Below are 11,919 nucleotides of genomic sequence, written 5' to 3' on the forward strand. Positions count from 1 at the left end.
GGTGGGAAAGGCGAGGGGCTCGGGGTCGGGGCCGGGGCCCTTTATTTTCGGCGGGGAGCTGTGCTCCCTGAACGGGCCTCGGGGAAGCGCACGCTGCGTGCGGCACCTCCCAGCGCGGCCGGGCCCGGGGCCGGGCCGGGGCCGCGGGTTTTCACTTCCATGCGGGTCGGAGCCATTGGGGAGGTTTCAAGATCCACGATTAACTCGGAGGGTCAGAGGGTGCGGGGGTCCCTGCCTGAGAGGGGAGCAGCGGGGGACAGACGCTCGGCCCACCAGCCGGCGCTGCCCGCCGCCCCGCCCCGCCGCGCCCCGGAACGCGTGTCGGTGCCCGCGTTCCCGGCCGGAGGGAGCCGGGGAGGGCGCAAAATGGCGGCGGCCTCGCGGGTGTTCGCTTTCCGCGACGCGCGCTGGGCCCCCGACCCGGTGCTGGAGCCGAGCGCGGCCGTGCGGACGCCGCAGCCGGTGCCGCTGGTGATCGATAACGGCTCCTTCCAGACGCGGGCGGGCTGGGCCTCCGCCGACCCCGCCGTCCCCGCCGAGCCCCTGCTACGGTTCCGCTCGCTGGCGGCGCGAAGCCGCGGGGCCCGCGGCGGGGCCGGCGCCGAGACGCAGGTGGGCAACGACCTGGGGAGCCCCGAGCCGCTGCGCTGGCTGCTGCGCTCGCCCTTCGACCGCAACGTGCCCGTCCAGCTGGAGCTGCAGGAGCTGCTCCTCGACCACGTCTTCCAGCGCCTCGGCGTCGCCTCGCAGGTACCGCCGGGCGCGGAGGGGCGGCCGCCGGGCCGGGCCGAGGGCCTGAAGCCGCCGATGCAACCAGGCCCGGCCCTGTCGGGGGCTGGGGTGAAGGAGGAGGTTGCGCCTGGGTGCGTGATGGGAATGGGGGGACCAGCATCGCCCTGGTCGTCCTGGGGCGTTGTGTTGTCCCTCTCTTTGCAGATACTCAAAGCCTGGGTGTGCGCGGGCCCTGAGCAACCTGCAGTGGCTACCCTGGCCGGGCCAGGTGCTCCCCAGGGGTGCTCTTGAACCCCGCTGTTCTCTTAATTTCTTAATAGTGTTGTGGTAAAATGAAAGCGGGAGGAGACAGCTGCAGGGTGAGAGGTTTGGACTGCAGCATCTTGTCAGGCTGTGGCCGAGAACCAGCATCCAGGGTCAGTTTTTGAGAAGGGCATTAAACATTATTAGTTTTGTGTAGTGCTCTTAGTGTTAGTGCTCGTTGGCTACTTGTTTTGTGTACCCGATGGAACTGAGAGTTGCTCCTCAAACCATGGAGCCTTTTGCCTGCATGAGAACACCAGTTTGAAAACCTTACCTAGTGCTGAACTAAGCTTCCATCAATTTTCACTTGTGCTTCACCTCCTAATTGCATAGATTTTCGTTACTTAGATTTTTAATAACTTGTATATGCATTTAAAACATCCATTCTCCTCCTCCCTTAGGAGTGTATTCTTTGGTTGAATTAATGTTGGAAGCTTTGCTGCAGACAAAACTTCTTTTTTACCCCCTTAAGTACTAGATATAATTTAACTTACATGATGAATAGCCTGCACATAAAGTGATTTCTCATTGCTGCTTTGGGAGAGTTCTTGCTTGTTCAAAAGAAGCAGCAAAAATAAGTATTCTTGGATTTTCCCTTCACACCTCTGGTATTTATCTGTTCTCTTGTTTCTTACAGGGTTGTGTTGATCATCCAATTGTCTTGACAGAAGCGGTGTGCAATCCTCTGTATTCCAGACAAATGATGTCAGAGCTCCTCTTTGAATGTTATCAAGTGCCAAAAGTGTCCTATGGTGTGGACAGCTTGTACAGCTTTTACTACAACAGAAGGCAGAGCTGGCCCTGCAGCGGTTTGGTGATATCTTCAGGTTACCAGTGTACGCACGTCTTGCCGGTCTTAGACGGCAGGTGAGTTCTGGGTGGGTTCAGTACGGTGCAGCCTCTCTTTGTCAGTCAGTGACTCTTCAGCGAAGCAAGTGCCCGTTCCTCTGGCACTCACCATTCCAGCTCCTGCAGTATAAGCTCTTATCAGGTCTTCATTTACACTGATGAGTTAAAACTAGGTCTGCAGATTTCTCTTGAATTTGGAATTGAAGAAGCAGTGCTGTCCTTGTTTGTATTGTGTTTTTAGTTACTATTCCTGCATAGATCCGTACTTTCAAAGGTAGAAGGGGATACGTGCCCCAAGTAAGATCAAGCATTAAAAAACATATGTTGGGTTTTAAAGCAACTTTGGATCTAAGAAAATGCTCTGTGAGATTTCTGTGGTTCTTGAGGCTTTTATCATTCTGATTATGCTGCTACATTGCTCTGCTCTTTTTTTTTTTTTTTTTTTTTAATCCTTACTGCAGGAAATGTCTTTATTGTATCTGATAGATGCTTCAGATTTTTGAGGATTACATCTTGCCAACTGTAAATGTTACAAAAGTTAAAGGAACTACTTTTAGCTCCACTAACTATCACTTCCCTTCTTAAAACAGAAGTTTTCCTTGCTGTAGCCAGAATTATTTAGTGTTTGGCTATTGTAAAGCAGGGCAGAGCCTTTGAGAAAGTATCTGCAATGAGCAAGGCAGTGATTCTGCTTCTTGTCTGAGAAAAGCAGGTGTGTTAAGTTCTCTGGTAATTGAATCTTGAAATATTTATCTGTGAATATTCATCTGTCTTCTTGACTATACCAGAAATGGAATAATACTGGGGAAAGTAGGAGGTCTGTTTTATGCTGAACTTGTGGATGTCTCCAGTCTCAGTCGTGTCTCTCTGTATTTTCAGGTTGGATGCTAAAAACTGCAAACGTATTAATCTTGGAGGCTGTCAAGCAGCTGTGTATCTCCAACGCCTCCTTCAGCTGAAATACCCAGGACATTTTGCTGCCATCACTCTCAGTCGCATGGAGGAAATACTGCATGAGCATAGCTACATTGCAGAAGACTATACAGAAGGTAAAACCAGCATAATTTACCACTAGGCACCATTCATCCAAACTTGGTTTTGCCCTCTGTATCCCTTGTTCTCAAGTTGCCTGGGATTCTGGCAGAAATACTCTACTATTTTGCTTTTTTATAGCTGTCTTTCTGGTGATCTAGCTCCTGGGACAACAGTTTTGAGTTTAACATGAAGATAGAAACAAAATTAAATTACAAAAAAAAAAAAATCCATATTAGTTCAAGTTTCTCTGCGAGTAGAAATCACGATTGTTTCAGAGGCAAATAATTTAAAATTAGTTTATTTTATTAGTCACTTTATACTTCCAACAAAACTTTAAATTGGTTAGGATGATTCCTGCATCTGGGCTGTGTTTCTTACCTGCTTTGAGGTTTCCAAAATTGCAGAGGACCCTCCTTTAATTCACAAAAAGTCATGAGAAGTTTTAAAATTTCCACGGTAAATATCATCTTAAATAGTGGCCAAAGAAAAGTGTTCCCTTAAATTTGTCACTTAGGAAAGAGCCTGCAGGAGTCTTTAGAAATGTGTGAGCACTCTCCCTTCCCATGGGGAGAGAGAAGAGACAGTAGCGTGCACTGCCCACGTCTTTGTGCTTTGTTTTCTGCGTGCTGGAGGTCAGACCCACGTGCCCCGAGTTTGTGAGCAGACGGCAGTGCTCTGGGGGGGTGGCTGCGTACGAGGGCAGCTGCCAAGAGGTGACGGAATCCTAGACTGGGTGGTTGTTGCCTTCTTTCTAAGTCTGAACTTCGCATGGGGTGTGTACAGCGTAGGAATTGTCATCCTTCTCAGCCTGGCAAAACGGTTATTTTGCTTTCAAAATGTTCAGAGCTGCAGAAGTGGCGGTCCCCGGAGTACTACGAGCTCAACATGCACAAGATGCAGCTGCCTTTCTCTAACAAACTGCTGGGAAGCACTCTCACGTCGGAGGAAAAGCAGGAGAGGCGGCAGCAGCAGTTGCGTCGACTCCAAGAACTCAACGCACGTCGTCGAGAAGAGAAGCTGCAGCTTGACCAAGAGAGGCTGGACAGGTTACTGTATGTGCAGGTAATCGGGGCAAAGCTTTCGGTGTGGTCTTTGGGGAGGAGGGCGGGCTGCCCTCGGAGCTTTGTCAGAAGGTCACGCCTTACTGTAAAAAAGCTACGTCTGGCTTGTGTGATTTCTGATAGGAGGTTTTGAAGGTTCCTTGCAAGATAAAAGGGAGAGATTATTGATGCAGAGGGTGCTTCCAGGTGCTGAACGGCGCTGCTTTTGTGAAACAGTCTGAATGCTGCCGAAGTGCGCGCGTCATAATGTCTAGTGACGAAGGCAAAGGGTCTGTACGTGCAGTTGACAGCCAGTTGGTGACCTGTGTGTTCATCCCAGCTAAATGATCTGTCTGTAGGAACTTCTAGAAGATGGTCAAATGGATCAATTCCACAAAGCTTTGGTGGAGCTGAACATGGACTCCGCAGAAGAACTTCAGTCTTACATCAACAAATTGAGTCTGTCCGTTGAACAAACGAAGCAGAAAATCCTACAGGCAGAAGTCAATATTGAAGTAGATGTTGTGGACAGCAAGCCAGAGGTATAGTGTTTTCACCTCCTCTTATCTCGGAGAGAGTTAAGTTTCGATGCTTGAAAATGTGCCCCTTCAGACTTTTATTGATGAACTAAGCTTTTCCTTTAACACTGCCACTCGTTGATTTGGCATCTGCTTCTCTCTTCTCCAGCTTTCCTGCGGCTACAGAAAGTGACAGTTCTGATTTCTTTAGAGTGTGCCTGAAATCAGCGACCCTTCTGCTGTTGTGCCCTGCGCTCTGGGAACAGCACTGGGCTCTGGGGCATCTCCTATAGTTGGATTCCATGCAGTTCTAGGCGTAATCTCTAGACTTCCTGGCAGTAGTTCAAGTGTAGTTACATGAAATCAGTAAGTTTCCTTAAAGATTTCTTGCACACCTTTAAGAAGTTGGACAAAAAAAAAAAATAGCGCTAGTGAGTCAGAGAAGGTGCCACTGAATGTACCGCTGCTGCTCTTTGTACTTACTCGTGGCAGCAAATGCCAGCCACTGTCCTTACTTGAGGTTGACTTGCTTAGAGCTTGTAAATGCAGCAGCTAACGTAATGATTTTGTTTATTCTTTAAACCAGCCTCTAACTCTGCTTTTGCATTAATTTTGGTGAAAAAAGTGGGCCTGATATGTTTAAGTTTTTGGGGTTGTTTTTTTCAGTGTGTGACAACTAAATGACATGGAGTTTTAAGTGCTTAAACCTCAAGCAGTTATAATCCTAAAACAACCATCCTTAAGTGTCAGTAGCCTTCTGTTAAAGAAATAGAAGAACCTGTCAAGCTTTTTGTTGAAAACAGTATTCGTTTTCCTTTCTGTTCTGCCCTTTCAGGTGCAAAGAACTTTGTGGTAAAAACAAACCCTTTGCCTTCATTCTGGCTATCTATTTTTGGTGCAATTAAGCAGCATATTCTATTTTGTTTACTTAACAATGAAAGATCAATTGCTACACTTGGTTGTTGGAGTTGTCTTGAAGGCAAGAAGCTTATTTGTTGTCTTTGCCAGATTAATACAGGCCCAGCACACAGCAGCTGTTTCTAAGAAGTGCTCTAAGGCTGCTTGTGCATTTCCTTGTGATTGCCTTTCCAGTCATGTAAGATGGAGCTTTTTTAGTCTTATCAGTCTTTGCTCCAGAAAAGGTAGAGAAAAATAGAAGCCTGAAGGACAGAGGAGAGTGGTGCCAGATACAGGAGTTCTTGTGTCTTACATGGAACTGGAGATGTAGGCAAAACTAGAAGGTGAGCTGTTACCTTTGGATGTTATATTTTGCCTATCCTTATCAGTAAAGCTTGTGTAAGAGTCAGAGTGACTGCATTTGAGTGAGACTGAGGTAGGTGAGGGGCTTACCACTGTGGTAAAGAATCTTTCTGCCTTCTGTTGAAAGAAATTGTCCTAGGAAAAGATAATTGAAAGACTATCAACTTCTTGTAATTTTGCTCAGTGGTTGTGCCTCAGTTCTGACATGTCTGCCTTGGATCCCACGCTCCTCCTCTTCACCAGGTGTAGTCTCAGACCTCGGAATGACTCCCCACTGGTTTTTGTTTGGTCTGTGCTTTGTGAGAGCACCTACAATTACCACGGAATCCGTTTGTGAAGACAGGCCATCCCTCTGTGGCTACGTAAAGGAGTCTGAAAGCTAATCATGTTGGCCTGGGGTCTGTGCCAAGTCTTCAGCTGAGCTTTGTTTTTTTTTCTGTGTTGCTGGTTTGTTTGGGCTTTTTAAGACGTAGAAAAAAATGGATTTAACGAAGCATAAGGGTTGGAGAGGACTTCAGGTGACTACTGTTTGTTTGCCATAACAATGAACACTACTTAAAACTTCAGCTTGAGTAATTGCTTGGGTTTTGAGTGGATGTAAGCTAGATACTGAAGAACCTTTAAACAATCTGGCTTTATCTCATCCTGGTATCCTTGCTAGATGCTGCAACAGATGTTTCCAGTTTAAAATAACAAAACCGAATCTTTAGCAACAAAATCCCAGCAGGAACATTGTAACACAAAAATAAAGGAGATAAGTAAAAAGCTGCTTCTACTTCACAACAGTGAAGTACTCCAGGATTTTGAGTGATGCTTTTCATTAGGAAGGAGCTTCAGGAACACCTTCGCATCTGTGTAAAAATATGAGGGCTTTTGGTATGTCCTGTGTGCAAATGCGAGGCGGTTGGAACTGTCAAAAATTGTGTGGTGGCTTTGTAGCTAGCAAGTATTTGTTCTCCAGTCCCATACAAGCAAGGCAGGGAGTTTAATGGTAATTATAGAGCAGTCAAAGGTGCTGGGAGTGCACCAAGTTTTAACCAATATAAAAAGCTATTTTAATAATCTTTAGTGTGTTGTTATGTTTAGGACGTGGCTGGCTAGGATCCTGGCAGTCAGCCTGTTGGCTGAGGCCTTTAATTTCTGAGCTGGCGTCATGATAAATTTATTGAAAGATTTTTATGCTTTGAGTGAATGTCTGTCTTAACATCTGTTTTCTGGGTTGTTCACCACTTTGATTTTTGTCTTCAGTGCTGGAGAGCAGCCAGCATATTTAGTTTCAGGCATGTTAAAAAGTTGGGATTTGGGGAAATCGGCACCGAATTTTCCAAATGTCTTACCGGAATTGAAGTCATGTACGTGCCTTCACACCTGAGCTCACCTACCATAATATGCCCTCTCTGTTTCCAGACCCCCGATTTGGATCCATTAGGCAGTGAACAGTCACTGGAGGATGTGGAAAGCATTAATGAGTTTGAACCTTTGTTTGCTGAGGAACAGCCTGAAGTTGAGAAGCCTGTTGCTGCAGTGCAGGTTTGATTTCTATATCTACACTTCGTGCCAGAGGCTGCTGCCTCCCAGTTGTCCAGCTGGTCTGCTAACATTTCTCCAAGTGCAAACATTGTTTGCCTGCTCTTGGGAGAGGTGCTTAAACTATCTGAACAGGGCAGTAAGAGAGGAGAAGTCCTTGCAATCTTAGCTGATGGTTTAGAACAGGAATATACCCACTTGGCCCACTCTGCAGGCGATGCCTGTTGTAGCAGGGCCGCGTTATTAGGGAAAAGTCTTGCTCAGGTTGGTTTTTTGTGTGTGTAATCCATAGCCTAATATCCCATCCCAGTGGACACAGCTTTCAGCTTGTGAGGTTGAGCCTTTAAGGTTGAGTGGCACCAAACAGAATAAAGTATAGAAAAGTCCGGCTTCCTTGGCCTTTTGGAACCTTTTACAGCATGGCCCTTTCTCTGCGAGAGCGTTACAATCAGCTTTTGGTACAGAATTGTTCAGAAACTTTGCTTATTCTAGAATATTACTGTTCTTTAACATAATTTCCCACTACTTTTCAATCTAATCTTTTTAAAGCCCGTGTTTAACCTGGCAGAGTACCACCAGCTTTTCCTTGGCACTGAAAGAATCCGGGCTCCAGAGATTGTCTTCCAGCCCTCCCTGATAGGAGAAGACCAGGCTGGTATAGCAGAAACCATGCAATATGTCCTTGAGAGGTGAGTTTACAAAGCTGCTTGGCACTTACTTCAAACAAGCTAGTCTTGTTTTGATATCAGCTTTTGCAATACTGGTTACTTAACAGTAAGTTAAGAAAATACATTTGAATAGTTCTTTTTGGTGGGGTTGAGCGTTGCAGGTTAGACATGTCTTACTGTTCTGAAAACCACATGTAACTCTGCTTGTCTTCAGTCAGTGGTCTCCAAATTTTTTGATTTGATTACCCCATCAGTAAAAAATTTTTGAGTATTTATAAATTACACACAGGTACTACTGCACTAATATGTTATGTGCGTTTTAAAATGTATGCAAAAATAGAAATTAGGAAGGATGAGATGAAGGTGACATAAGCACTATTTGATTTTCTTTATTTTTTAGTGGTACAAAAAAGATCTTCTTCCTGCACCCCAATGGATTGTCTTGCACACACCCCGCTTTGGAGACCACTGGTCCAACTTGTTGTGGAGGGAAACAACAAACCCTTGGAAATGTCCATCCCGTGAAACAATGAGCTGGCAGGCTCTGTTTTTGCAAGACCAAAATCAGGGCTGACATTTTCAAGTTCAGATGTAGGCACGCTTGCTGGACAGCTATTTCCAGACAGCTTAGCATTACCAAAATGTCACCCCTGATCTGTATGAACTGAGATGCATTTTCTGAAATGTAAGAATTCCAGCTCCACTGAGTTGTTGGTTTATGGGGTGCAGTGCACAGAGTGCTTTAAAGATTTCCTTCTGCCACCCCCTGAATTTCCAGAGAGCAGTGAACCCAGGTTTTCATGTTAGGAAAGTGAAGGAAGTTTCTCAAATGAATCCTGAAGACAAGGTATCAGTATTTCCTCATAGCTGTTCAGTTCACAGGAGAGATGTCCTTGAGAAAGACTGGAGTTGGGTTTTATTCCTCGTAGGTATCCAAAGGAACAACAAGCCATTCTTGTCCAGAATGTTTTTCTCACTGGTGGAAATACAATGTACCCCGGACTGAAAGCTAGAGTCCAGAAGGAACTCCTTGAAATGAGGCCATTCCAGTCATCTTTTCAGGTACACATATTGACATGATGTTTGTGTGAACAGCCCATTCATCTGTGTTCAAAAGTAATTTGGGTTGGGAGAGGTACAGAGTGGGTGTACTTAGAGCGTGGGAATGGCGAGTGGTTTGTGATAAGACACTGCAAACAGCTTTTTTTTTGACCCGAGAAGATGAAGGTCAAGCGAAAATACAGTTGTTCTTTCTGCAGAGAGAGTAGGGCAGATGCCTTGGAAAAGGAAAACCTGCTTCAGCTAAAGGACCATGCACACACAAGTGTGTTTGGCTGGAAGTTTGCAGATTTCTTAGGCTTGGGACAGTTACTATCTGGAACAAGTGACCTTTGTTTTGAGTGATTGCTGGGGAGAACTATGCTCACTTCAAAACTTAAGTTACATGTTCAGTTTGTTAAAGGTAATGACTGGCTGGGACAGCAGCAAGAGATTCAGTGAGTACCTTGCAAACCTGTGATCCTTTGCAACTTCTTCAGTAGCAAACTGTACAAGCTGGAGAAGTCCTGGAGTTTGCCACATGTTTTGTAAGGACACTTGCAGGAGTCTCCTTTGCTGTTCTGTTCTTCACTTTGTCTCCTCAAATCTATCTTCTTGAATAGAAATTCAGATTATAAACTGGGGAGAGGAGACAAAAAAACAGTGCAAATATAATCTTGTGATTCCGCAACCCTTGTTTTGTACAGTTACTGTACGTAGCTTTGAGCCAGGTGTGACTGACAGAAGCTTAGTTACAGCCATATACTTGGCAGTTTTAGGAAGCATGTTGCTTGGTAAGTTCTGAGTCTGTAACTTGTGTCTATGGGAAGAAAACGAGTGTGGTTTTGCCTCCTTTTAGTGTCGCTGCTTGTAACTGCATGAAAGCTTCCTTCTTTCTGTTAAAATATGGTCCATAGTGTGGTGCTGTCAGAAATCTGTCACTTCACAGATACTGCTCGTGGGATTTACGTGGTGTCTAGACTAGCAAGCCCATAGCTGAACCAGGAAAGCAGTTCATGCTACAGTAGTAGGAGCAGTTGAAATGGAAGTGTGAATCTACACCAGCGGAAAGAGCACGTGTGGTTCTTTCCCACACACTGCAGTGTTCTTAGCCTGCAGTGTTCCTTCCTGCTGCTTCAAGAAGTTTTGCCGGAGCGCTTGATACTCGTTTTGCAGTACCACCAGCTGTTCTGGCTGTGAGGGCTGTTGGTTGTGAGTGTGATATGCCCATGTGCCGTCACCACTAGAAACAAAGCAGGCTCGTGGAGAATTCATCTCAAGGTGAAAACACGCTTCAGACCCGTTCCTAACCTTACTCTTTCCCAGAGGCACTGAATAATCAGCCCAAACTGCTGAAGTTTGGTAGTTTGCTTCATAGACCCCTGTAATCAGGGTAAAAAAGGGCTTTTCTCTCCTGTGTTGAATTGACATTGTTCTTCTTTGTTCCTTCCATCCAGGTTCACCTTGCTTCCAGTCCTGTTTTAGATGCCTGGTATGGGGCTAGGGATTGGGCAGTGGAACACATGACGCGTGAGGAAGGCTGGATAACCAGAAAAGACTATGAAGAAAAAGGGGGAGAATACCTGAAGGAACACTGTGCTTCAAATGTCTACGTCCCCATTCGCCTTCCAAAGCAGGCACCACGGACAGCAGAGGGGTTGGCACCCAGCAGAGCGCTGACATCCAGCACGGGCAACCCTTGTGAGCAGGCGTAGCACCGCGCCTGTGTCAGGGCCTCGGGTGGAGATGGCAGTGCTGAGCACGGAAGAGTTACTGGGGCGCAGGGTGAGCTGTGCACAGAGCCTTGCTGGCTGCTCGGAGGGCACCCAGCTTCTCATCCAGTCGCTGGAACGAGGAGGACAAGCCGCGCTGGGGCGGCAGCTGGCACGGTTGTGGCGCTTGCGGTGCTTAGTGCTGCTCGTGCAAAGCACGGGAGCGTGTGTCGGCAAGGAGGAACACAACAGAATTGCATTCCAGAGAAAAATACCGTCTTAGAAACTTTCATAGAAAGACTCAGGGGTTTTTGAGAGTATGTGTTTTACAGCTTTTTTTTTTTTAATTATTATTTAATTAAAATGTACTGGTTTTATACTGCTTTTATAGCATGATCCAGAAGCTGGATCAAAGCTTGTATCAAGCGAGTCAGTCCAGCAGGCGTCTCCCTCGCTCGTCGCAGCGAGCGTTTGTCAGGACATGTTGGTCAGGACATGTTCTCTGCTGCTGGAGGCCGGAGGGGCTGATCTGTGCCTTTCCTCCTGAGGCTTCCTGCGCTCTCATGGTGTTTGAGTTCCTTCCTGCCACACACTTTCTGCTAAACCACTGCCGAATAAGCAGTGGGGTTTCAGATACTTTTTGACTTTATGTCAGTAATATTGATCTCTTGGTTGAGCCTGGAGACCTGGTCAGATAAAGCACTGCCCAGCAATAAAGACAGAACCCTCCAGAAAGTGCGGTCTGGAAGAACTGCCAAATCTTGTGCAGCCCTTAAGGGGTTTTGCAAGGGTGGTGGCTGAGCAAGGCAGCTCTCAACTGGTGGGACTTTTGATAAAAAAGTTGTTTTAGCAATAAAGCAAACTTTTTGCTTTACCGCTAACTTAGGTGTTTCAGTGTATTGGTCTGTTTAAAGAGTAGAGCAATAAGGGTGTATCTGATTGGTTGTACCTTCCTGAAAAGTGCGGGGCTGCAGCCAGGCCCCTGTCCTGCTGCACAACGTACTTTAGCTTAAATCTGGCTGGGGATTCAGTTCTGCCATTGACCAACTTGCTGTTGCTTTCCCAAAAGAATAATCAATACTAAATGCTGAACTGGAACCTAAGCAGACTTCCATCAGTTTGGCAGGAGCTGTAAACCATTAGGCTGGAAAAGGTAAGACTATGGGGGAAGTATCCAGACCATAACTGGTTTAAAGAAGGCGAAGAGGCGGTGGCTTACTGTCTCCAAGGGCTACAG

The 11,919-nt window shown here is 46.3% G+C and overlaps 1 protein-coding gene across 1 annotated transcript; it reads left to right on the forward strand.

Annotated features, from left to right (window-relative positions):
• Positions 1–366: 366 nt before the first annotated feature.
• On the forward strand, positions 367–11,324 carry ACTR5 (actin related protein 5). The gene is made up of 9 exons (XM_009948911.2): positions 367–750; positions 1,673–1,902; positions 2,764–2,933; positions 3,764–3,981; positions 4,319–4,501; positions 7,145–7,267; positions 7,814–7,953; positions 8,862–8,994; positions 10,428–11,324. Exons 1-9 carry the CDS (start codon positions 367–369, stop codon positions 10,683–10,685), a joined length of 1,839 nt encoding a protein of 612 aa, XP_009947213.2. The 3' UTR covers positions 10,686–11,324.
• The last annotated feature ends 595 nt before the right edge of the window (positions 11,325–11,919 follow it).

This window comes from Leptosomus discolor, chromosome 17 (genome assembly GCF_034619465.1).
Source record: "Leptosomus discolor isolate bLepDis1 chromosome 17, bLepDis1.hap2, whole genome shotgun sequence".
Taxonomy (NCBI): Eukaryota; Metazoa; Chordata; class Aves; order Leptosomiformes; family Leptosomidae; genus Leptosomus; species Leptosomus discolor.

What these genes read in the sequence shown, in the direction of transcription:
- ACTR5 (XM_009948911.2), top strand. Translation starts at nt 367, where the DNA reads ATGGCGGCGGCCTCGCGGGTGTTCGCTTTCCGCGACGCGCGCTGGGCC. An exon ending in GCCTCGGCGTCGCCTCGCAG is followed by an intron (nt 751 to 1,672) that starts GTACCGCCGGGC and finishes TGTTTCTTACAG; the next exon opens with GGTTGTGTTGATCATCCAAT. An exon ending in TTGTGGACAGCAAGCCAGAG is followed by an intron (nt 4,502 to 7,144) that starts GTATAGTGTTTT and finishes CTCTGTTTCCAG; the next exon opens with ACCCCCGATTTGGATCCATT.